General features: G+C 43.3%; 1 protein-coding gene across 3 annotated transcripts in view; it reads right to left on the bottom strand.

Moving 5' to 3' along the window:
- The window catches only part of RSBN1L (round spermatid basic protein 1 like), a 91806-nt gene extending 66640 nt beyond the window's left edge, over positions 1-25166 (bottom strand). For 2 of the 3 annotated variants that reach the window (XM_075017158.1, XM_075017149.1), the window contains exon 1: positions 24552-25159. In XM_075017158.1, the coding sequence (XP_074873259.1) occupies positions 24552-25095 (544 nt within the window). In that variant the 5' untranslated portion in view covers positions 25096-25159. Of the gene's footprint in view, positions 1-24551 lie in introns of all 3 variants that reach the window. The other variant, XM_075017165.1, reaches the window with a different exon arrangement.
- Between the last annotated feature and the right edge of the window lie 2238 nt (positions 25167-27404).

Genomic DNA, 27404 nt, shown 5'->3' with positions numbered 1-27404 from the left:
AACACTCTAGCCAACTGCAGCTGCACATTCATTTATATGGAATGCCCTGGCTGCAACACAGTATAAATATCATTTAGTTGTCTCTTCCATTTTGATCTGTGAATCTATTAACAGGCCATCTGAACCTCTCCTTTTCAAATAATGTATTGGCGCAACAAGCAATCTTACATTTTAAAGTCTGCAAACATTAGGACTTTCAACCATTATCGCACACTCGTGCTTACTTGTAAGATTCTCTCAATATTCAGTTTTAATTTCCCCTTTTTAAAATTCAGCCTGAGGATTTACCACCATTTGCTACAGCTGAGTTCTGAAGACTGAGCTGTACATTTTTGCCCTTTGTTACATGGTGGATCCACAAGTGAATGCTGTTGAGGACTGGTTCTTTTAGCAGAGGCCAACTCTTGGGGTCAACAATCTTTATTCACGGAGGAATTCTGTACATTGAGCATGTGCAGAACTCATGTCCAATGCAGAATTCCCAATCCCCACACAAAATACATTCTGTCCAAGTTCTACAGTTCTAAGTTTTGCCAACCAGAGTCCACTGTAGCACTGGGACAACTAGCAGCATGAACAAAGGGGTTCAGAATGGCTTTTGGGGGCCACAAATTGGGACACACTCAGAAGCTACAAGGTGACAGCCTTAAGCAAGGAGATGAATGAGGGTGGTGGCGAAAGGCCACTTTTACATGGAGGGTAAAGAGACAGGTACAGATACGCCTGATTAAATATTTATTTAAATGTGTTCAGTGAGGGAGGTTTGGGTCAGCAGGCTCCCTCAACTCCCTAACAACCTCTGCCTGCCAGAAAGAAACCTACCTCTGGTTCTATACTTCTCCCAGGCCCATCCAATAACCCTCCAAGTTCACACCAGGCTCCTTCCCTCTCCCTCAGCTCCTGTAAACAACTCCCTCAAGCCTTTGCATTGTTTTGGACCAATACAAAAAAAAAAACAAACACACAGTTCTGTGTTGTAATTCAAATGAACACCACAAAAAGTTCTGTACTAATATGCCTAGTAAGGAATCTATTTAAAAAAAATACCATCATCTTCCCCCCCACCCCGTCTGTATTGTTAGACATACTTGGGCAAGTTGTTTGAAACTGGCATGATTATATTGCATTATTTTGGCAAAATATGCAGATTTTAAAAATACTGTGTTCTGAATTTTTGGTGCAAAATTCCTCTAGGAGTAAATCTTTGGGGCTTCATAGCAACTGACACCACTGCAGGCTTTTAATCCCCTCAGAGAGCAGAGCTGAAGCTGGTGTCCCTACACTTAAGTGACCATACATTTCAAAGCAAAAAGATTTAGCCCAGCAGACAACAACCTCTCTGATGCAGAGTGACGAAATTTGACCCTTTTACTTCTGCGTACAGTCTGAGTGCTGGTGATACTTCAAGGTCACCAAAAGTCCTGCTTTTAACAGCTTCATTAATAAAGATGTAGAGTTTACCATTTAGGTGGTGGTTTGGTAGCATTAGCTGGTTGTTTTTTTATCTACAGGCAGCATGACTTTGAGCAAGCTCTAGGCTGTTTGGGAGGAGAGGCGGGGCTCAGCTCCTGCCTTGTGTACAGAGGACAACTGTCTCATACACTACGTTTCTGACCCCTTGTTTAGCCACTAAGCTTCCCCAACACCACAACAGGAAGGCAGCTCTACTTGTTTCTAATGGTGACAGTGATGCACATTGGGCAAGGGAAAAAATTAAATCACTTTAATTAAGCAAAACAAAACAATGCTGAGCAAGAAGCATGTCTCTGGAACCCTGGTTCCTTTGTCTCTGGTTCCAACATACCAGAATGAAGGCTGCATGAGATCCTGAACCCAAAATACTAACTATATAATTAAAGATGTCAGTCGAATTGCAATTAATCTATTCTAATAAATCCAGCTCCAATGACCTTGTAAGGTTCCTGGTCATCCTCTTACCACAGTGGCAAGTGAGGCAGTGTGTGACATTCCCCTTTTACAGATGTATCCTTCAAATGTTCAGCGCTACAAAGGCAGAGGGAGGGAACATGAGAGGTCCATTTCGAGCTCTCTGGCACAAGACTGAAGAGACCCCTTGAAGTAGTACCACATTTTAAAGTGCACTTGCATGGACAATAGTTTAAGATATTTTAAGCTCCACTCCACATTCAACACATTGAATTCAGCTGAAATTGAAAGGATTTTTGACTAAGATGACAAAACTAAACTACGGGCCACAGATCGCATTATTGGCCGGTTATTATTCAAGGTGATTTAAAGCTTTCAGAAAAAAAACTGAAGCATTACGTATGCAGAATAGTTATTTATGAACCCAAAACGTGAATAACTCCTTTACCAGGTAAGATAATAGCCAAAAAATATCAATTTATGTTTTAAAAAATGGTAATGCCACTAAATTCAAGATTATATTTACTAGGTTTCATTCTTTATTTTTACCCTTGTGTAAAACAAAGAACTGAAGAACTACTGAAGTTTTGTAGTTCCACTCAGAAAAAGAAAAGTAACCAAGAACCTTTTCCAAATTACAAAGAAATTTAAGGTAATCATAAAAGTCTAAGACAGAGGCTCTCAAACTGCTTTTGCATCAAAGGGCCCATTTTCAAATACAGTAAACCCTTGAAATGCACGATTTTGAGTTGTGTTTAACACGCATTAACACAAGTTAAGTGCAACTCAAAATCTTGCTCCCCCCGGCCCTGGCTCAACACTCCCCCCCCCGCCCAGGGCCTAGTTCAACTCTCCTCTCTCCCCCCACCAGCTCACCACCCGAGCAGGGCTCCAGCTCCCTTCCCACCCCCCTCCCCAATGAACCGTTCCCCCACGCGACTCCAGCTCAACTGCACCCCCCCTTCCCCGCAGCCCTAACCCACCCTAGGCTTAAACCCCATGTCATCCCCTCACAGCCCCAACTCACGGCCAGGCTTAGCCCTCCCCAACTGCCCCAGGCCCCAACCCCAGGACTTACTTTTCAAAAGAGTTCCAAGGTGCTCCTGTTGCTTCCCCAGCTGCAGAATGTGCATCTCGCCAGGGGAAAAAGCCACCCAGCCAACTTATGCAAAATTCAAGTTACGCAAGTGTCGATAGAACACAACCATCACGTAAATCAAGACACTACTGTATAATATTAATCAGAGCGCTAGCTAAGAAACTGATGGACAAAATGTATATGTGTACTTCCTAAACACACACTATTTCTTATATCATTACTAAAAGTGCAGTGAGACACGAAGTGGGGTGTGAGGATTTAATTCCCCTTGTCAGATTGCATGTGTTTCCTACTGTCCTGCAGTAAACAAAGTGGGTGCCTCAGTTTCCCTAGACACAGCATCAGTGTATAGTGATGATGGGAGTTTCAGGGTGAGGACTTCCCACATGGAGGCTATGGCCTACATGCTCTTTTTAACTTAGGGAATCCAGGTGACACCTTTCTTCCCCAGGAGACAAAACAGCCACAGATGGGCATTCAATCCTGAGGCTTAGAGGCTTGACCTTAATATTACGTACAAATTATGTTTCACAAAAGCACAAGATTCATACTCTGCAAATGTATATGAAGTGACAGGGGGATGGGGCTGACAACAGTCTGTACATACATGGATTTTTAAAAGGTGGAGACAAACACATTAGGAACCTGTAGATGCAGCTACATAACTTGACCTCTAAAGCTCCTTTCAGTCATTATTTATTAAGCACCAGAGATGTACACTATATACAGCACAGTTTAGCAACAGAGAGAAGACAGTCTGAATGGATTTAAAATGTAAATATAGGACACAAATAAACACCTATGCACAATCTTGTCTTAAGTAGTTTCTTGAAGGTGGACACAGCAGTGGCTTGGTATGTTATGAAATATAAAACTATTTACAAAAATGTGTTTTTTAAAAAGTGACACACTGTACCTTAAAGCTCAGAGTACACATATCAACACAACAACTACATTTTGCAAAGAACATGGACCTTTGCCTGTAAAACAACCAAATCACCACCTCCCTTGCCTACATGAAAAAAAAAACAGCATTTGGACAATCCTGAATATCAGTAAGCTTGAAAATTCATTAAATCTGAGGAGAGAGTAATCCTCAGAGCCAAAAATCCAACACCAGAAGCATCCTTCCCTTACAACTCCTTCATGACATTAATATCTGAGGATTTAATCTGAGCACCTTGGATGACCTCAACTTCTCACAAGGAGAAAGCTTCTGATAGCCAAGAATGTTAGCAATAAAATTGAGCACCATGACAAAACGGTGAAAAAGAAAAGATGTCATCCCCACGCTGGTGGCACCATAAGCCAAAATAGCCCTGCAATCTCCCACAATGACTTTGGATACTGGTGGTGCACATCTGCACATAAAATTTATTCCATCCATGACCGGAAAAAGATTAGAGGGAACCCTACTGGGCAGAAACCAGTACTCTTCATAAGACCATTCCTTGAGTAGCCACCAATGTTGCCTGTAAGCTGCGTGTTTGGGCAGCCAGTCGGGACAGATTCAGGTACCACCCAGTTGAATAGCAGAGCACTCCCAGCCACCCACAGTTGGCAGTGTGTGTTTCTATTGGTGCTACACATCCACACATGCCTTGGTGAAAAACAAAATTTATTCTGTCCATGGATGGAAAAAAACACAACAGTGGTAGCCAGTTGTTGAGATATGGCAAGAGTAAAACTTCTCAGTGAAGGTAGAGCAGCTACTATCTCTACAACCTCTGAGAATATACTCACTATTGAAAAGGATCCTGTCCCATGATAAAATTAAAATGGTTTTGAGATATGAGAAGAATGGGTAATTGCTGTACAGAAATTGGTTTTTCATTCTTAATATACTGAGTACCTATCTTCATCATTGAGTCTAGCCCCCTGCCCTCACAGGACCACTTATCACCTTCCTTTGAAGATTTTATTTATTCAAGGTCTATTTGCTCCACACCCCTAAACAGCCCCCTCAAGGATTGATCTCACAACCCTGGGTTTAGCAGCTCAAACCACTGAGCTAACCCTGGGGTGTATGGGGTGTCCAGGGAGGGATAACACCTCTCGTGTGGGAACTTGTCATGTCTCTTCGGGGGCAGTTCATGCACCTTTGGTCCCCACCTGGCACCCAGCTCTCACCTGTGGCTCCAAGAAGCTGTAGCATGCAGCAGCCACGCCCCGATAAATGGCTTCAACAGGCAGGCTAAACAGGTGAGGGTAGCCGGCAGGTCTGAAGCCTGCGGTGAGATCGGGAATTACCTATCCCAGCATGCAAAGTCAGCTCTGGCAGATTGGATGGATGAGCTCAACAGCAAGATCCAACAACCAGGAAGGCAGTTCTGCAATGCTCTGTGAAGAGCAAAGGGCATGACAAGGTACCAAAGATGGCATGGCCATCCACTGCAGCCTAGGAAGTCCCAGCTGGGACAACTTTTCGTACCACTGGAACCAGGCTTCTGAGGTCAAGAGAGCGGAACTATCCCTGTGCAACGGCTTTTCCACTTTAAACATTCTCCTGTACAGGTTCTTTGCACATCATCACTTCTGTCTACCTCAAAGTCCTGGGGCAATAGCGGAGAAGCAAATCGGCAGGTGGAGGTGACCACTGGGGGGAGACAGCTCCAAACCTGCATGTAGGCAGCCTGGGGACTTTGATTGCTCAACTCTGACCCTGGGACAACAGAGGAGTTCAGTAGCATATAACGTGACTGAGCAGGTCTTTTTAGGAACAGCACTGCTCACCCTCACAATGAGGGAAGGGACTAGAAAAGGTGTCCCAAAAATTGCTCGTCCCAACCCAAAATAGCCAGCATGCTGCAGCTGGCCGTTTTACCCTCACAGCAGTTGAAAAAACTGTGACAAGACAGATATTTGTAGCATGGAATGTTTGCACCATCTAGGACAGGGAGAATACTATGAGGCCTGAGAGAAGAATAGCCCTCATAGCAAGAGAGCTGGGATGTTATAACGCTGACATAGCCACTCTGAATGAGACTAGACTGGCAGAGGAAGGATCCATCTGCGAGCCAAAAGGAGGTTACACCTTCTTCTGGAAAGGCAGGCCAGAAAATGAAGACAGAATCCACGGAGTGGGACTCGCCATCAAGACATCACTTCTGCACCAGCTTCCTGACCTACCAACTTGCATCAGTGAGCGTCTGATCAAGCTCCGTTTCCCCCTCAACACCTCTTGCCACGTTACAGTCATCAGCGCTTATACCCCCACACTGACTAGCAGCAAGAAAGCAAGAGTGTTTCTATGAGGACCTTGACCAGCTTGTGAAAGCAACTCCTCCTAGTGACAAGCTTCTCCTTTTGGGTGACTTCAATGCCAGGGTCAGCAAGGACTGTAGGACCTGGAAAGGGGTGCTGGGGCATCATGGTGTTGGTAATATGAATGCCAATGGCTGCCTTCTGCTGAGCTTGTGTGCAGAAAACAAGCTGACAATTACCACCACTCTCCTCAGCAAAGCCGATAAATACAAGACCACCATGGATTCACCAAGCTCTAAACAGTGGCACCTGACTGACTATATCATCAGTCGCAGGCGGAACATTTGAGATGTTAAGATCATGAGGGGAGCTGAGTGCTGGACTGATCACAGACTCGTCAGATCAGTCCTTATGCTGCACATCACACCACCGCACTGCAAGAATCTCAAGGTTGTCCGACCCTCCAACATCGGGAAGCTGCAACATACTGGTCATCGTGAGAAATTAGCAGCCTGCCTTGACGAGGTGTTGACTTTCCATGGACCACTGACTGGAGGCCCAACACAAAAGTGGGACCAGTTCAAAATCCTGGTGACAGTCAACCAAGTCAATGCTAGGACTGAAAAAGAGAGTTCACCAAGACTGGTTTGATGAAAAGGACGAGGCCCTCATGAAGATCTTAGAGGAAAAGCAAAACGCATTTCTGCTATGGCAAAACGATCAGTCCTCAATCTCCAAACACGATCATTTCAAACACCTTCAGAGCCAGGCGCAAACAGTACTTCGCAAAATGCAAGATGAGTGGTGGGAGAGTAAAAAGTCCAATACTACGCCGACACCAAGAACTCCAAGATGTTCTTCAGCGCTATCAAAGCCATATATGGACCTTCAGAGCCAAGTACTACACCTCTCCTGGCTAAAGATGGCATGACCCTTCTGCGGGAGAAGAACAGCATCAACAATAGGTGGAGAACGCACTTCAGCAACCTTCTCAACAGACACTCCACTGTCGACCCTGGGGCCCTAGGCCTCAGAAACCCACAAGAGACAGTCGTGACCTGCCCCCTACAATGGATGAGGTCAAAAAGGCAATCAGCCAGACCAGCTCTGGCAAAGCCCCTGGGATGGATGCTGAAATTTTCAAAGCGACAGGACCAGTGTCACTTGAAGTCTCTTACAACATCCTGAACAGCATCTGGGAAGAAGACATGCCCAAAGACTTTAAGCATGCCACCATCATCTCACTCCTCAAGACCAAGGGCAACAAAGCTGACTGCAAATTACCGCGGCATCTCCCTTCTCTGTACTGCTGGGAAGATCTTGGCTTGAATCATCCTCAACCGTTTGAACATCAGCATCTCAGAGGAGAACCTACCAGAGGCACAGTGTGGTTTTCACCCAGGCTGCAGCACCAGTGACATGGATCTTTGCTGTTCATCAGGTCCAGAAAAAGTACATAAAGCAGAACTTGGATCTGTACGCTGTCTTTATAGACCTGACCCAGGAGTCTGACACCACGAGAGAAGCCCTGTGGATCATCCTGTCAAAACTTGACTGCCCGAGAAGATTCGTTAACCTCATACACCTGTTCCACAATGACATGACTGGCTTTGTTCTTTCAAATGGTGAGTCCTCAGATCCATTTGAGATACCCAATGGTAATTTTTAAAGCACATACTCTAGTTCTACCAAGAAATCAGATGTAGTCCTGTGGCCTCGCTTATACTGGAGGTCAGAGAAAATTAACAACATTGTCCTTTCCCGCCCTATAGTCTATAACAAATGCTGCATGTCAACATTTTAGTTACCTTACATTCTCATTTAAATTGTAGTGATGAACTCAACTATTTCAACATTTTACACAACAGTTCTATTAAAGACTAATCATTGAACACTAAATTTCCCAAATACCACTCCACATACAAAAATAAAAACAAAAAATATTCAATGGAGATCAAAATAGTCAAAGTATATTTGTTTCTTTCCTCCCAACGTACCATTGTGTTCTTTCCAAAGGATTAAGATTGAATTGTAATACTGTGTGAAGAAAATGAGCATTAACTTTGAAACTGTAGCTGTGATGAAAAATTCCAATAACATTTTAAGCCCTGATGTTCCAGTGCCTTTTGGAAAACTGTCAGTTATACTACATTTAATGATGTCACAAGAGGCACACAAAATATTACATATGAAAGTTCTGCTATACAGGACCTCAGGTAACATGCCAACAACAAATGCAAGAAAACAAGTACTATTTTCTATGAAAATACTGCAAATATATTTGCAAGGTCTGACATTTTTGCCATATCACATCAAAAGTCACACTTGGAGCCTTAAAAATAAACTAAGGTTAAAATGGATCAACAAAAAAAAGGTATCCGCTCCAGTGGTTCCTAAAATGACTTCTATTGAGTCCGATAGACACAGCTTGTTTCTCCCCACTGAACAGCATTAAGGAACTTTAAATACTTCAGTATTTTCCATATGTATTTTAGGTATACTACTGATGCGTTTGTCACAGGAACATTGTTCAACAGCCAACAGGAGACAACATGATACACAGTCTATAGTATGTCCAGTTTTTGGACACCTACATTCCATTCAGATTTAAAATTTCACACTCTGTATATATGGCTTCTCCTCATATTAACCTACACCAGAGGTCAGCAACCCCCAGCACACACAGTACATAAGCCTATTTTCATTGGCACGTGAGGCAAGAGCTCAGCCCTGCCACTCCTCCCACACGCAACCAGGAGCTTGCTCAATGTCTGTGGATTAACGAAAGACCAGCTAATGCTCTCAAACATCACTTAAACCACGGTCTGCAACCTGTGGCTCTGGAGCCACATGCAGCTATTTAAAGGACTTCTTTGTGGCTAGCAACACTAACAAAGTTAAAAAGAAAGTTATTATTTTCAATAAACAGTGAACTTTAAAATCCCAACAATGAACAACTAATATCTCAATAGCAAACAACGTGATCTTGAAACACTGGAAAACTCCCCCTTTAATATGCACATTGCGGGATATAATACCGTACCTGTGTTTTGCTAATAAAGTCTTAATTTTGAAAATGAAAATGAAGCTTGTGGCATTCCTGCTGTGAAGGGCAACACGCATTTTAAAAAAGAAAGTTGAAATTAAACGTTAAGTAAAATGGGCATAATTAAAGTGGGTCCAGGAGTGAAAGTCAGGAGATAATAGTACAAATACACCCATGTAAAGTGTGAGGAAAAGAATGTTAAGTTTGTGAATGTCCTGCAGTAAACATGTATCACATTTACAAAACATTAGGTATGCAATGTTCTTAAAATAGGGGTTACAGAAAAGTATGGTTTGACACTATTTATTAAGGACTGTCTCGTATTCACATGCACTGTATCTCTCGAATTGAGTTTTTATCAAGTTAAAAAAAAAAAAAAAGGCTCTTTTTGCTATTCTGGTTGCCAAACTCTGACCAAAACAGTAACGTGCTGCATCTTTATTTATTAATGAGGCTCTTGTAAGTAGGACTAGGGACTTGAAAAAGTACCATTGGCACTCTGACCATGCATATAGGTCAAAAGGTCAGATTTCAGCACTCCACCTTGGAAAGGTTGCTGACTCCGACCTACAGTATAATGGGGACTGAAGAACACTACTGCTCTTTGACATTTGTAACAACTCTCCGAAGTTTAAACAAATTTATTCCTGTAATAGGCTGGCACCCACCTCTTATGAGTATCACCTTCATCAAATGTGTACATGCCTGCCCTTTCCCTACATTTCTCAAATCACAGTGCCCCCACCTACCATGCTCATCAGGCTGAGTTACACTTTGTACAAGTGGAAAAATTAAGCAAACCCTTTCCATAATATATGATCCAACGTGATCTTCCAGTAATGCCCTCTAGCCCTTTTCAGGCTCAATCCCTTTAAGAATCCAATAGAGCTCATCGTGGTATTCCCCCACTGGCAATGTCTCTGTAGCTCTTCCCAGGCCACAGTCCTTGGCCTAACCAACACCACCTATCTCAGCATCCTCCTTGACCAGCTTGTGAGTGAAGTTTCCTGCTGTGGATTGGAGCAGTGTCACCTCCCTCATGAATTTCTTTTCTGTGGACTCTTTTCCTGCTCTTTAGTCCTCTGATCCTGACTTTCCAACTGTGTCAATCTTAGCTCAGCCACCCTGCATGCGTTAAGAGGTACATGTACAGTCACTTTCCCTGTGCACACCCATTACTTTCCCCCACAGCCCTATGAGGCTGAGTCCATCTTCCTCTAGCAGCCCTAGAGGGACAGCATGAGTTTTGAGTCATCAGCAATGGGCTGGAGCCAGCTTTCCCCAGAAGCTCCTTCTACCTCCTCCCCCAGGCTTGGGTTAGAGCCAGAACTAGAGAAGCTGACTTACTTCACAAGCCCCCCTCTCTCCTCCCAAGGCCAGGGATGTAGCTAACCTCGGCTTCTCCTGGCAGCCCTGCAGGTCTCAAGGAAGCCACAGAGGGATGGAGGAGCTGCATCCCCAGTGTAGGCCACAACCAGCTTCCCCTGGCAGCCCCAGGGCATGGGTGGTAGTCCGGAAGCAGCCACACGCCAGGCCCTGGACAAGTACAGCCGGGGGTGGGGGAAAAGCAGTCCAGCAGTGGAGGAAAGGGGTGGCTTGGGGACCCATGGCAGGGAACCTTCCCCGTTCTGGCAAATTCTCTTGTCTGGGACCAATCATGCCCAACCATGCTGAACCGGGGAGGTGGAACCTGTAGTAAAAACTTTCCACATGGACTAACAGTAGAGATTAAAACATTTGAAGCTGTCACATGGAAGTTTCACTCTGTCCAGTTTTCAGCATTATTATTTATTATTTTTATCACACCAATGCCTAAAGGCCCTAAATGAGCTTAGCTTCCACACAGTCAGGGCTTCTGTTCCTCTGTCTACATACAGCATCTGTTTTATAGAGTTTACCACCTAAACAGAAGACACACAACATCCTGGACAAAGTGTCCCCGAATCCCAAAAAAATTAAATTAAAAAAAAAATCCACATCACAGGATATTTCCCCATCAGGAACAGACCCAGCATAGACAATATTTAGTTATGGACTAATGACAGGCCAGTGTAACTACCCTGTAGTTGCAGATCAACTATATTCCAATGTAATCAATCCAATCACTTCCTTCATAAAAACTTATCAAGCTCAGTCTTGAAGCCACCTAAGATTTTTGTCCCCACTACTCCTCTTGGAAGGCTGTTCCAGAACTTCACTCCTCTGATAAGAGATATTCATCTAATTTCAGATCTTTGTTGATGGCCAATTTATATCCATTTGTTCCTGTATTACCACGAAAGCTAAATTCCTCTCCCTCTCCAATACTTATCCCTTTGATGTACTTATACCAAATCATCATAACTCCCTTCAGTTTTTCGTTTGAGTATGCCAAACAAGCAAAGCTTTCAATCTACTCTCTAAAGGTAAGTTTTTCATTCCTCTCACCATCACAGTACTTCTTCCAATTTGAATTCATCTTTGTTAAACACCGGAAACCAGAACTGTACTCTGTACTCTAAATTAGATCAACAGTGCTTTCTATATTGGTACTAACCAGTGCTCCCTGTAAACTCTGTGCTTGGACAGCAGTTCAGGAGAAAGTCAAATGCTACCTAGCTGAGCACCCACAGCTAGATGTTTGTTTCTACTGGTGGTGCACATTTATATATGCTTCAGTGAATTGAGAAAAATTTATTAGAACACCAATGGAAAACAGATTAGAGGGAGCATAGAGAGAACAATAAAACATCCCAATCTCCACTGAAAATATCTTGCCTGATGAATCACAGGATCACATCAGCTTTTTTTAAATAGCTGCATTGCATCAGTGGCTCATAGTAAAGGCTACAACTTAGCCATGGGTATTTCTGTAAAAGTCATGCACAAGGCATAGGCAATAAACAAAAATTCACACCCCGTAACCTATTCCTTTTACTATAAATACCCCTGACTAAAGCTTAGGGGAGGGGGTCACTGCTGGAGGAGAGCTTTGGAGATCCACTGCTCAAGGGGAAGCAGAGCCATCAGCTGCCAGCAGTCAGTGAAGCTAACTGCAAAGCTGTTCCAGCAATGGCTGGATAGCTATTCTTGGAGTCAGATGCCTGGGCAGCCCCGGGGTAATGCACACTGGCTGCTACAGAAATCATGGAGGTCACAGAAAGTCGCAGAATCTGTGACTTCTATGACCTCCAGACAGAAACAAAGTCCTACTCATAGTCTTCCTGTATGCACCCCAGTATTTCTTCCGTCACTTCCAACTGATATATCCCCAGCTTAAAGTAAAAATTGCTGTTGTCAATCTCTAAGAGCACATGGCATTTTGCATCATTAAATTTCATCTTACTTCTATTTCTACAAGTTTCAATGTTTTCCAAATGTAACCCTCCTCCAGCTTGACAGTTCACCTTTTCATATTACCCATTGTAATACATTGGAAAAAATGGAGATTAATGTGAGTAACTAGTAATTTTCCTGTGGAGCTATATCAATATCTTACTGAAACACATGTAGATTAGAGCTACTGCATTTCAATAAAGGTTAATTTTCTTCTCAAGGGCAAAAACAGGTTAGCACAATCTATATTTTGTAAAACCACGTTATATTTTATTGCAATTACTTTTCCTCTGTTCTTTATTTCTTTCAAAATTTGTCTTAAGATTTTGCATGCACTTAATTTTAAACTAGCAGCCTTCTAGTTTCCCATATCACTTTATCCCTTTCTTAAAAATTGGTAGCGTATAAGCAATCGTCCTAAGTGTATAATCCCTGAATTTACAGATTCGTTACTAATTGTTCCTATTGGACTTGCAATTTCATATGCCAATTCCTTTAATATTCTTGGAAGTGACGACCAGTCCCATCCTCTCTCAATTTACTTCTTTTTAGGAGCCTGATTTGACTTCCACATCAGATGTACAAATTGGTACTTTCATATCCGCATTTCCACCAGCCATCTTGACACTATCCCTAAAGTCATTACTCTTACTGAAAGCCAAAACAAGGTATTTATTTAGGTGTTGAGCCATGCCTAAATCATCTTTAATCTCAACCGCATTCTCAGTATTTAGCAGTCCCATTTCTTTGTTTTCTTTTTATTTATATGGCTATAAATCCTTTTACTATGGGATATGAATGTCTCTCAAGGCAGAATTTCTAAAGCAAAAAAGATTGCATGGGAAAACATCAATCTAGCCATCTATTTAGGAACCATATAGTCTTTGTTGTGTCATACAATCCTTGAAGAACTTCACACTACAGGGAAGAGATGGGAAACTGATAGAGACTAAGCCATTTGTCCAGTGTCACACAGGAAGTCTCAGGCTGAGCAAGGAACTGAACCTGGGTGTCAAAGTGCAGACTAACAATTGGTCTGGAAACTAGTGTATCTATTTTGGAGGTCTTAGAGGGGCTATTTTTGAACATTTAAAAAAAGTTTGTCAAATGTGGCACATACAAAATGCACAATGGAAGGAGTATAAAGTTTAGTTGTATTAGGCTGAAGTAGTTGCACAATACACTTGCATGTTCACCATTTGTGAAGAACACAAGAGTTTCAAATTCATGTTGATACAAACCTCAAGCTCTATTTTATATAATAATATCTAAACGCTACATCAACCACTGAAATGCAATCAGTTCAAACAAGAAATGACTATTTAACAGCATATTCAGCAAAGTTGGCCAAAGATAAAAGAATCCCATTGGGAGAAAATGTTCTTTCCCAACCCACAAACCAAGAACTAGCTACTAAACTTACTCAGAATTAAATAAGAAATGCAGAGACCCTCTCCAAATCAAACAAGCCTGCTCTTATTTTGGGTGTGGAAGATGGGAGAAGGTGTGTGTGTGGATTTTGTTTTTTTTAAAGATAGGGAGTGGGTAATTTTTGTTTATACAAGAATTTAATACTGGAAAAAGACTGCAATTAATCTACTAACCAAGTACACTGCTGGTATCAACAATTTCCTCATGGGCTTCCAGCAATGTGAATTTGGAGGGACCATCCTGTTCCAAATTGCATAATTTAGACCAAGGACTATCAGGTGCTTTCTATACATCACGCTTCAAAATAAAATTTTCATAAAACAAGTTATGCATATTGACAGATTTTCCCTGTCTTGAAAGCATAATCACCCAAACAAATGGCAGCAGCCACTGTTTCGCTACAGTATCCACAGGATAATGCAAGAGAAATTTAACTGGTCTGGTATAGTATTGGGATCAACAAGCTTTAGGACCCTGTAGAAATATAGCATTAGTTTTCCAGATGGCAACCTATAACAGAAGTCAGTCAAAGATTACATTCCAAGTACCTTTCCTCTGACCTCTCTCTGATTTAAGAAGATCTGCCATTGCACATTAGGTGAAATCTTTACCAAATTATTATTAGGGACAATCAATGTGATAAAAATAAGAGTATGTAGAATTTTGATCCTAGTCAGTCCCTATCAATTTTAATACTAATATTTTTTTAAAAAAACAATCTCAAAACATCCATATTTATTTGGTTACGTAGATACACAGGAATGTTAAAGAGTTTAAGAACGCTCCTTCAAAGCTTGCAACACACCGGCATATGCGAAATTCAGACAAACACAGAAGAGCAGGCCTCCTGGGCTTTTATGCAAACAAAACATGCAGCATTTTTTGAATACGGGAAGTTTTTTTTTCTTCTTATTCGAAGAGTTAAAGGTTTGGCTGGTGTTTCTTTAAGGAGCAAGAACAGAATCCTGAACAAACAGAACTTGGAACTGGAAATGTATCTACTGGCAGGGGAATTTCCGGAACAAGGAAATTCTCCCTTAGGCTGTGTGTAGACTGCAAGGAACTGTCAACAGAAGATGCAAACAGCAGTGTGCAATTTGTGTATATCTTTTGGTGACAGTTCTATCAGGAGAAGCTTTTTCTAGCATTTGGCCCGTCCATATGGGGCCAAATGTCAGGAACACCCCCTCAGTTGAGACATCCCCTCTTCCTCATGGAACGAGGTGTACAGGGATGACAAAAGAACACTCCCAACAAGCAGATCTCTTCCAAGAGATCTGCAGTTTGGATGCGCACACTATTGAAAATTTTTTTCAACGGCAAATAAGTAAAACACCCTAACGTTTCTGAAGAATTTAAGCTTTCATTTAAAAGATAAGGGTCTAGCCTTCATGGTTCTAAAGCAGGACTTCTAAAAATTTATACCAATGCTCTGTTTATTTTTTTTAAATCTGCAGGCATTAGCCTGGAGAGGGGTATGAATTTACAAACTTAAGGCCCAAAAGTTGTTCTAGCAGGGATTGAGAAAGGAGGAAAACAGGACCCTGTACCTGCACAGAAAACAAGACCAGCAACTCCAATTTTAGGACTTACGACTATGCCACTTGTGCCTTAACTATGTGCAGAAGAACGATCAATTATTTTGTACAGCAATCAATCACCTCAGCCCAAGTTTCTGCTGCACTGTAGCATGCAGAACTGGATTCTAGTGTGCACCTCTATGAATGCTCTCCATATCCTATCCCCTTATATCTTACTCCACAAAAGAAAACCTGTAAGACAACTCTGTGGGAACAAAATAGGAACAGGATTTGCCCTCAAGAGAAGTAAAAACTCTCTCAATTCTTCTCTGCAAGTGAAGATTCTTTCAGCTTTAGTTTTGTATTTCAAAAGTAAATTTCTGTATGTCTGGAAGCTCCACCACCCCACATGCACTTAAATATATCCTGCTGATCACTACTAGTCAATCTACTGAGCTAAATAATGACTTGTAAGAAGGTTGATCAGAAGTTTCTAGAAGATTGATAATGAGAGCTGTACTGGAAAAGTCTGAGAAAATTCCCACTATCTAGATTCTGAAAGTGAAATAAGATCACCAATTCCTATTTCAGTCAAAAGGAGTCAAGAAGTGTCCAAATGACGCATCACACAGAATAAGATGACAAAGGAAATGAATGGAAAATGAAAGGAGAAAGTGTTAAATTAGAACCATCACAACCAGAATACAGGCATGCTACCAATTCCACAGAGTGTGAAAAGAATAAAATTTATTTTCCCTAAATCAGTGGGAAGTCAGATCATCAGACAAGATCCCCCAGTGAAATAACCCAACTTTTGCAATTTCCATTTCCTTTTCTACTTCCGTTGGGCAAGCCCACCAAAAACCTTAAGACAAATTCTGAGAGAACTACAACGACAGAAGGAGGAAGCTACTGCCACATGACCAAGGAAATGGTGAGATGGACCCCATCTAGCTTGCCAGTACTGACTAGCAGATAGTCTTTTCACCACAAAAAACCACACCACACAAGACACACCAAAAACATTAGTAGGGGGTCTTGAATTAAGCTGCATTTGAATATGGCAGGGAAACAGGATTTCCTTATAACATGATGCCAATTTGTAGCAAAGAAAGGAGGAAAAACCTCTTCACTGTGCTTGCATTACAGTGGTCCTCTATTGTAATTCTGAACAGTATCTTTACCCATCAAAAGTTATTAAAAACTTCTTTTCAGAAGTATGTCAAGTAACAGAAACCGCATCATTTTTAATTAAGCCATAAGAGAGCTGATAGAACCCTAATATTTAATTTAAAATATCTCTAATCCCTTTTCTCATAAGGGCTGCTCAGCATATAACCCCCTGTTTAGAGAGGCACTGGGCTTTTTTTTTTCCCCTTCCATAAAAAAAGACTTCCAAGCTTTGCAAGGCTCACGCTGAGAGCCAAGAGGCCATCTAAAACTTGGAAGTTCTTTCCTCCTGTGGGATTAAAGAAATCTTTCAACAAAAATTGAAACCCTCCCAACATACATATATAGTGCACATACTTCCAGAGGCCTTGTCGTTCCATGTATTTTATAGCATTTCAGGGAGCACTGGAGAGACCATACTGGATGTGTTCTTCCCTTCCCCTCTCAGCAAAATTTAAGTGCAAGAACCTCTTTACAAGACCACTTGGAATTACATGGGACTACTAATGCCTTGTGCCTTGCAATAAATCTGAGTCACTCAAACACAGCATGAAAGCAGTCAAGTAGCACTTTAAAGACTAACAAAATAATTTTTTAGGTGATGAGCTGAAGAAGTGGGTCTGTCCCATGAAACCTCATCACCTGATCAATTACTTTGTCAGTCTTTAAAGAGCTACTTGACTGCTTTTTAGTTTTGACAGAATACAGACTAACATGGCTATCTCTCGGTCACTAAACACAGCATGGTCATACGCCAGCAAAACAGATTTGAGGGTGGAAGGGAGGAGGTGAAAATACAGGATATCTGATACAGGGGACCCTGCCTCCAGAACTGTGGAGTGTACATAGTTTATCATACAGTTCACTTCAGAAGTGAGCCATCACAGCATGAGACAGCAGTAGAAAACAACTCCAACTGAAACAGTTATACTGGAATGGCAATGCATCCACTTAGATCTTGCACCAACTGAATTCCAGCAAAACTGAGTTAAGTTAATTTGAAATGGCTTAATTTTAATTTAGTTAACAAGATAAGCAGACAGAAGTTCATGTGTGTGTGAACAAGAGGCAGTTTGTGATGAAAAAAGCACCACTTTATGTGCACTAGTCTCAAACAAAGGAACAGTGTTCCTCCAGTTATTCCCCCCACATCAGTCATTTCACCTCCCACTCAAGGGCCACAGAAGCAAGGATCCTCTTTCAAATACATTAGGACAGCAGTCCCCAAGCTTTGAGACAGCAGCCTATTTTGATAATTCAGTAGAACTTCGTGACCTAAGGCAATTCTATAAATCTTGATTCCCCCCACCCACCCCCAGGCTTAAACCCCTTGCAGCCCCAAACTGCCCCCCAGGTTAAACCTCTCACAGCCCCAAACCATGCCCCTACCTACCTCACATGAGCACCGCTGCTGCCCCCCACCGCTCCTTCACCAGGCCGCCACCTCTGTGTGGCTCCCCACAGCCCTCCTACTTCTTTTCCCCACCTGCAGCACTGGCAGTTCTCTGCCCTGCTATGCTGAAATGGGACTCAGTTTAATTGAGTTAGCAGCTGGATCCCTCCTGACAGCCATTAAACCAATTAAATTGAGTTCCATTTCAGCGCAGCAGGGCAAGGACTGGGAGCTAGAGGAGTGAGCAGCAGCAGCTGCAAATGGCCCCTTAAAGAGCCACATGCAGCTCAGAACCACCCAACTGGTGAAACTTAGAAAATCTAATGGTGACCCATAGGCTGGGAATCCCTGCCTTACTAGATCTCTATAAGGACAAGGAAAGCAGAAAGCCTGGGGGATGGTAAAGAAATCTCATGTGGATTTAAGAACCACCACACACATTCACCAGGCTCCTCGGCCAACACAAGCCCCAGCCAGAAGCTGCTCCCTCAGGGTAATGCTTATACTGCAGTGAAAAGCCTGCAGCTGGCCCACATCAGCTGACTTGGTCTGCAGGGCTGTTTGACAGCAATGTAGACTTCCAAGCTACAGATAGCAGCCAGGCTCTAGGACCCTGCAAGGCTCATTATTACTGACTAAGACTTGTAATATTGACCATTTTGACTGTAAGTTAATATGATTTAGAATTCAGTGGTTCCCAACCTGGAGACTGCAGACCCTGAGGATCTGCGAGGGTACTGCAGTGGGACTGAAAAAAAAAAATAAAAAACATAGAAAATAAGTTAAATTGCAAAGTTAATCACTGTCCAAAAAATCTGTTATGGCTTCCTTTCTCATTCAAGTGTACATAGTGGCTAGAATTGGGGTCCACAAATGGGGGGGTAACTGGGGGGTCTGCACTAGTGAAAAGGTTAGGAATCACTGCTTTGCATACACCTATATATTACTTACACACACACACACACTCTCACCAGTATATAAGTTTCAAATATGTAAATAATTTTAAAATGTATAAGTTATAATTAGTATCACTGTAAGAGTTAAGGTTGTTCAATTTCATTTAATTGGTTAAAACTGGTTAAAGAGTAAGTAACAGTTAATCAAGTAAACAGGTTCAGGAGTGGCCACTTCAGCCCAGAGCATCCCAGCAATACTGAAGCAGCCCCCATTCACAGTAGCCCCAAGAATGTTGGGGTGCTCCAGCCATGCCGGCCACCTCTCCCCCCAGAGCCCATACCGGTTTACTATAACTGGTAAGCCTCATCCATTTAGGATGAGGCTTACTGGTTAGGCAGATAAACTTTAACATCCATAGTAAGGGTATGCCACAAGCCACAGCAGCTTAAAAAAAAAAAAAAAAGAGAATATCCAAATTGTAAAACCACAGCACTCAACAGTCACTTTTTGTAATCTTCTCTACCCACCTCCTAAGGATGGAATGGAGAGCATGTGAAAGGAAAACCAATTGAAAACCAATTTATGTCATTTGACCAGTAGGCAAACAATGTATATATGAGCTTACAAAAGATATTACAAATTCACCAATAGTAGTCAGGGTCACTAGGAAGACAGAAAGCAGTTGAAAGTTGTCTTCTCTAATAACAACATAGCAAATTCTACACTGCAGTGAAGCAGCCCTGCAGCCCATGTGAGCTGATGTGGGACAGCTACAGGTTTTCACTAAAGTGTAGACATTATCTGAGGAAGCAGCTTCCGGCTGGGGGGTTTGTATTGGCTGATGAACCTAGAGTGTGTGGGGCGATTCTTAAATCCACATAAGAAAAATTTTTTTCTTAAATGAAGGAAGTCTACTGTAAATCTGAATAAAGCTACAGGAAAACACATATGCTTTCTGAAGGTAACCTTTTTATGGTCCAGGTCTCTTGATTTTTAAAATGCAAGGCAGTTGCATCATTTTGACATCTTGATTATATTCTTCTTGACAGTATGGCATTCTACTGCAGAATCCTGTGCCCATTTGGCTACTACAAGATTTTCCTCAAAGATCATGTCAACCTTGGCCATGGAATTGAGTCACCAAAATTTTACCTCTGTATCTGTTTTATTGCTTTAGGATGATGGCAATTTTTCAGTTTTGTTCAGAAAAAAATGAGGATGGTCATTCTATGCTTTTACCAGGTTAGATAAAAATCATTTGACTTTTAAAATATCAATAAGATACTAAATTTCTCATTTAAAATATAATTATCCACTAATTGCACAACAAATTAGGACCATGGAGAGGCCACTGCCAACAGACATGGAGAATAATTTGCAAAGACAACTTTTCTTGATAACTGTGACAAGGTGAAAAATTTCTTTACATGCTCACAAACTCATGCCACTTATAAAGACTGCAAGATTTGCTCATCAGGTATATTTAGATCTTTAGTATTACACTTAATTATCTTAAAATCATTTTAATAAAACCAAGCCCCAGTGCTCTGTCTATCTCTCAGTCAACTGCTATTTTCCATTTCTCCAATAAAACAGATCAAAGCAGAATTCAGCAACATTCCCAAAAAGACTATCTGGATACACGTTAAAAAAAATGCTGGAATTAGGAAGAGAGACTTCTATCTTCCATTTCCCTCCCAGTTCAGGATTATTCCTTAGAGTACAGTTAGTAGTTAGTGCCTTTTCCAACCTAATTTTAAGCATCTAAAAAACAGAGCACAATGTGACAACACAGGTCAGAAATTTATTATATACAGCAGCGGTTCTCAACTAATGGTGCACAGAGGTCTTCCAACTCGCCGAGATATCTGACTTTGTTCCACAACGGGCTACATTAAAAAGCATTAGCAAAGTCAGTACAAACTGAAATTTTGCAGTCGTTTGTTTATATTGCTTTATATACACTATAGGTTGAAATTTAAAGTACAAATACTTCTATTCCAATTGACTTTATATGCCAAAAACAAAAGAACAATTTTTCAGTACTAAAGTGCTGTAATTCTTGCGTATTTTATGTCCAATACTATAAGCAAGTACTTCTAAAAGTCAGGATGATGATCACAGAATGTAAGTCTAGTCTATGGTTTGCCTGGATCCAGACTGTGAGGCTTGTGGACTGCCTTCCTTCACCCAGCAGTGGCATGAGCTTGCACTGGTGCTCAGGACCCATACCTGCATCTCCAGTGCTACCTGGCTTGCACCACTATGGGGGAATTCCCAACCTCACTGGCCTGACCTGAGCAAGCCATGGCTGCATCCAGCCTGTGGGCTCTGACTGGCAGGGGGAAGCAGCTTTGGGTGCCAAAGGGTAGTGCTGTATGCAGGCAATGACACTCCCCCATCACTCCCATTAGCTTCATCACAGCCAATGGGAGAGGTAGCGTGCAGTGCTGGCAGGGAGGAGGGTACTTTCCTGCAACACGAAAGGCCACATGAAGCCCCCGACCCCAGCTACACCTGGTAGGAGCCTGCACCCTTCATCCCCTGCCCCTCTCCTTCTATGCTCTACTCCCACCTGCTACTCTTGTGCCTCCCTCCGTTCCAGACCCCCTACTCCCAGATGCCTCATCCCACCTCAGCTTGCTCCTGCACTCACTCCTTCCAGGCCCCCAACCAACTCCTGCACCCTACTTCCCACTGATACCCCACATACCCAACCCCATCCTGTTCCCTGGCAACAACTCTGATGCAACAAACCTCTCATTTCTGGTCCCACCTCAGATCCTAGGTGGACCCCATAAAAAGTCTACTAGCCTCTGTCCCCCTCTGCTCTTGGGTAGAGATTGAAGGTAGTAAGGTAAGTGTCTTAATTCAATTAGGATCACATTTACGAAGTTTTGTTTTGCATGCATGCTTTTCACTTGCTTTGTGGCCCCCAAAGGAACTGTCTGGAGGTCAGTGGACCCCAACACAAAAGAGATGCCCCACCCATATTTTAAGTGATATGAAACCTGTGTAGGCAAGACAAATCAGATTCCTGAAAGGGCACAGTAGTATGGAAAATTTGGGAACCACTAACACAGAAGCTAAATTTTCCCTTTTTAAATTGAGCTTCATAATCCCTAGTTATACCATTAGTTTGCTATGACACAAGGAGAATTCAAGACTTGGAAAGCATGTTAGACATCCCTTGAGGTGTTTTATCCCCATCCCCACAACATCAAAATCAGGGCTTAAAGAATACTCTTGTACCACTATATCATCCCCCTCAATCTCTTTTGGGATTTCTTCTCCCTCTTGTAATTCCAGTATATATGTGCCTCTGCTAATACTCATAACTTTCCTCAAGTAAATATGAAATTTTCTGTTTCAATACTGTCCAGGATGTTCTGAATACCAAGAATGTGAAAGTGACCAACCTTGTTAATTTCAAAATGCTGCCAAAGGATAGTAGTATGTCTACAAACTCAGGACAATGACACAGCTTCATCTTAAATTAAGTTCACACTTAGAAAGTTAGAAATGACAGAAAGAAGAACAAAATTAAAGATAAAAAATAAAAAACTGCAATGCTCCGATAAAACTGATATATTTTGTCTCTCATTTGCCTTGCAAAGTTTTACTCAGCAAAGTGCAAAGATTTTTCAAGCAATAATTGAAAGGTTAGGACAAATGTTCACAGGCTCTACAGTTCAAATCTCAAGTACTTTTGCTTGTCCATATATTACATGTTGTTTCCCAGTGAAAACCTATTGCTACTGCATCTCAAATAAAGGGCCAACCAATATTTTCAAGAAGACTCAGTTTCATGTCACACAAATCGTTTCTATAAACAAAAAGTCCTGAGGCACCTGATAGACCAACAGATAATTTCAAGCATAATATTTCATGGGCAAAGACCTACTTTGTCAGATGCATGAGACAAAGCGGGTCTTTGCCACAAAAGCTTATGCTCCAAATTATCTGTTCGTCTATAAGGTGCCACAGGACTTGTTTTTGAAGATACAGACTAACTCAGCTACCTCTCAAACATTTTTATCGCAATCTTTTAAAGACTTAGAAACTTTTTATCTTGCTATTGCAACATTATTTCCACAAAAGCATGTATGCTTGTGACAATACTAATAATATGGACAAATTTGTTCCCCCATAACTGTGTAGCATAGACATTGTTGGGTGTCACTTAGTACCCATTTTCCTAGCAAGCAGACAGGACTTCATCTCTATTAGACAATTATGTGAAGAATTACCTTTTAAAACATGGTGGGAGTTTGGGGGGCGGGGGAAGGAGTCTTCATAATTAATCTTAAGTATTTTACTTACTGAACAACTAAGTGTCTGGTTCACTAATTTAATGACAGAAATTTCTAGCAATTGAGGCCCCAATCCTCCACACACATGTAACCGTAAGCTTAGGACTGATATACAAAGCAAATCCAAGCTGCACATGTTTTTAGTCTTTCCAGGATCCAGGCCTAATACTAATGATTAAAATATATTAATACAAAGTGTAATTATTAAAACAGCTTTAAGTTCTAACTAAAAACTAATCTAGCACCCTAGACTGCTAGCGCATTAGCCAAAAAAAAGCAATTCCTAAAGTTTAGGACTATGTTCTTCTCATTCTACATGAGAAGTGGTGCTTGTAAACCCTCAAATTCATGTAATACTTTTATCTTTTAAGTAGCCAACTACATCTATCACCCCTCCAAATGAAAGATTAGAGGAGAGCCTCCCCATAGTTAAGTTCATCCACTTAAGTTAGCCCAAAACACCTTAAGATTCTTTTGAGACCTCTCATAAGTTTTATTTTGGTAGTCCCCTGCAAAGGATTTTGAAGAGACATTCAGTGCTGATGATCACTGGCCACCTTCTAAATGTTTAGATGTACACAGTATTCTCTGCCACTGCATGGTAAAGCCCATAAAAATTAATAGACAAACATCTGTTACAGGAAAGCATTTGTAGCCTATACCTTCTTGGAATACTCATCATTTCCACTGCAATAGCATGAAGAGTTTCATTTGATGAATGGTCTCAAACCACTAGCCACCCTTATTTCCCTAATAGGTATGAAAACCTAAGGCCTCTGTCAGCTTCCAGCTGACGCCATAGCTAATTCCACACCCCCTCTTTTGACAGGCTCTGTTGCTGCCGTCTTCTCTACAAAGCCTACACAACAGCTATAGTGTCTCCCTGCAGCCAACGTGCACTACCAGCCTAGGATCCCCAGCCCCTTCCGCTGTCGGGGCTGGAGGCGGGCACACTCCCTTACAGACATTGTTAACAAGCCGACGTGGTTACCTGGTGGAAGGGAAGCAGCCATTTCGATCAAAGCGTAACTCCACATTATAACCATTTCATACTCCCAGCCCAGCGCCTTCAGGGACACCCAAAGGCCATGCCCAGGAGAGCCCCACCTGCCAACCACGCCCCCCCCGCCCCGAGGCGCAGTCTCTTTCCTGTCCTTCTCCAGGCCCTGCCCATCCCTCTTTGATCGCCCCATGCCAACATCTGCGTTGAAACTGGCAGCTGGGGGTGGCTGAGGGATCAGTCACTGGGCCGCAGATCGCAGCGCCGGGCACCCACCTTTCTGCAACAGCAGCTTCACCTCGCCGTTCTCCTCCCTGCCGGCCGCACTCAGCCCGCCTCCGGCCGAAAGGGCCTCGTGCTTCCTCTTCTCCTTGTCCCTCTTCTCCTTGGGCCTCTTGGGTTTGCTGCTGTCGCCCCCGACGGCGGCCGGCTCCAACCGGTGCCTGTGGTGTCGGTGCTGGTGAGAAGGGGACGGGAGCAAGACGGTGGCCGGCAACAGCTTGCGGGGCAGCTGAGGGGGTAAAACGAAGCCTCCTCCGCCGACAGGTGGGACGGCGGGAAGCGCCGCAAAGCCCCAAGCGCTAGGGCTGCTGTAGCCCGACGCTAGTGACGGTGACGGCTGCCTACTGCTCCCGCCGCTACCGCCCCCTTCGCCGTTGACGCGCTTGGGGCCCTTCAGGCCCTTCTCGTCAGCTCCCTTCAGCCTCTTGGCGGCCGGCGGCGGACCCCGAGGAGCCTTAGCGTCCGGGGGTAGCCTAGCGCCTAACGACTCCTGTTCCGGCGGCGCCGCGCCGCGAACGGGACTAGAAGACTCCGCCATTTTGGGTTCCTGCTTCTATTTACTCTTCGCTCGGATCAAATGCTCGCACCGGGAGGGGCGGGGACTAGAGCTGCCGCGCCATGATTTCGCCCAATGGGAGAGGGCAGCGCCAGACAGACAAGGCGCCCAGCCAATCGCAGAGGAACTGGGTGAGCTCTGTAGAGGATAGGGGAGGCGGGTTCGACTGAGTGCGCAGTTGGTGGGTGAGGGGTGGCGGTATGGCTGTCAGGGCAGCTCAGCTGCTCCGGGGCGGGGATACTTGAGGTAGGAGACAGTAGGCAAGAAGGCGCTAGCTGAGGGGAGCGAACGATTGCACGGCAGCCTAAGAGGACAGCAGGGCGGAAGAGGTAGCAGGCCCTTGCCTGTCGTTTTACCGCGCGGTGACGCTGGGAGGTGGAGCACAGCAGAGCGCCTCTTCCCCGAAGCAGGCAGGGCTGGGGCCCTTAGAGCACCATGCAGGCCTTCCTTGGGTGCCCTGGTAGCGTTATTCAGGGAGCAGAGGAAACCTCGTAGAAGCAAGCCTCACACAGCTCCCTCCCTGGAGAGAAAACTGCCAGGCACGCTAATTGCAGCTCCTACCCCGCCATATAGCACTTAACAGCTCTAGGCCCCGCACTGTAGTATCCAAGTTATTAAGTACATTATCTATTACAGTGGATGTAGACACGACAGTGCCTAAACAGTTACAAGTTAATGTCTTGCGAAAGGTAAGCTCCCCCTAAATTGCTAGCGCACGCTTTATGCGAGGCAATAATCTTCCACTGCAGCTGGTCTCAAGAACAGAAGTTTCATTTAAAAAGTAAATTTTATGGAGGGGGGGAAGTCTCCTTTCTGTCTCAGCTTTGGGTTTGCTTTCAGGGAAAGCTGAGTCACCTGAGGGAAGTGACAAAAAAGTCAGTGTGTAACTAGGATTCCAGTAACCTTTCCCTTTAAAGCCACAGGTCAAAGTAACAGAGAGGTAGCTATGTTAGTCTGTATCTTCAAAAACAACAGGAAGTCCTGTGGCATCTGAGGAACCGGGTCCTTGCCCACGAAGGCTTATGCTCCAAAATATCTGTTAGTCTATAAGGTGCCATAGGACTTCTTGTTGTAGGTGAAAGTAAGCTGGTGCACGGCTCAGGTAAGAAGGAGCTGGCTGGCTGAGCGCTTTGCTTCAGGAGGCAGCATGATGCCCTCCTAGTCCAGTTCCCAGGACTCTGCTACAGGCTGCCACAGTAAGCATAAAGTGAAAAGAGCCAGCTGGGACTGCCCCAACCCTGAGTCTCCCACCCTCAGGGGTAATTTAGGTGGGGAGGGCATTCAGGGATGCCTCAAGTGTTTCTGTTCCTCACAGAGAGTGAGGGGAAAGTGCACAGTTTGTTGTATTCCTCTCCCTTGGGCCGCAGAGAGCTGGGGGAAGGTGAGCTACACACTTTGTTCTTGCTCCCTGTGAGGGAAGGAAGGGAAAGAACAAACAGCCTGGTATGACTCTCTGGAGGAGGATTTCACACATCGCTGCCCTTCCCCATGCACTCTGCTCTGAGCTCTCACCACCCTACCCCCCCACACACAGCCCCCTGTCTTGACTCCAGCATCCTTCCACATACCACCTAGCGTCTTGCCCTGAGCCCTCCACATCTAATGCCTAGCCCTGAGCCTCTGCTGCCCTCTGCTCCTCCTCAACTTCCAACCCTGACTCCTGCACCCCCTCACATCCACACCCCTTGCTCTGAATTCTCCCCATTCCAACACTTGCCAGACTTCTGCACTCTGCTCCACACTTAAATTTCTTACAGGTATTGTATCACAACCTCCCCCCCTCCCCCCCCCCGCCAGCCAACTTCCTGCCCAGAGAGCCCCATGGGCTGTGTGTGTAAGATATGACAGTACCTGTAAGAAATTTGTTACCCTTACCCTTGTTTAAAGCTGAATTATCAGGACTTGCTAAAATGCCCAGATATACTAGCTTCCATAGGATTACCTATTCAGGATTAGACCTAGATATCTTGGTACAAGTTACTGACCAACTATTCCCAATCCTTGATGCATTTTTATAAAGTCAGTTGTATACAGTTTTGCATGTGAATATGGAATAAACATGATCCACATTCAGCATATGTAACTGTGCAGTCTTATTAAGATCTAGACCTGGACTACAATTAAATTTTAGGGCAGATAGGAGGTATCTGAGCCTTTAGCTATCATCTTTGGAAAATCGTGGGAGACAGGAAGATTCCAGAAGACTGGAAAAAAGCAAATATAGTGCCTATCTGTAAAAAGGGGAATAAGAACAATTCAGGAAACTACAGACCAGTCAGTTTAACTTCTGT

The sequence above is a fragment of the Carettochelys insculpta genome, chromosome 1, assembly GCF_033958435.1.
Source record: "Carettochelys insculpta isolate YL-2023 chromosome 1, ASM3395843v1, whole genome shotgun sequence".
NCBI lineage: Eukaryota > Metazoa > Chordata > Testudines > Carettochelyidae > Carettochelys > Carettochelys insculpta.
The sequence above is the reverse complement of the archived record's forward strand: the minus strand, read 5'-3'. Positions and strand labels throughout refer to the sequence as shown.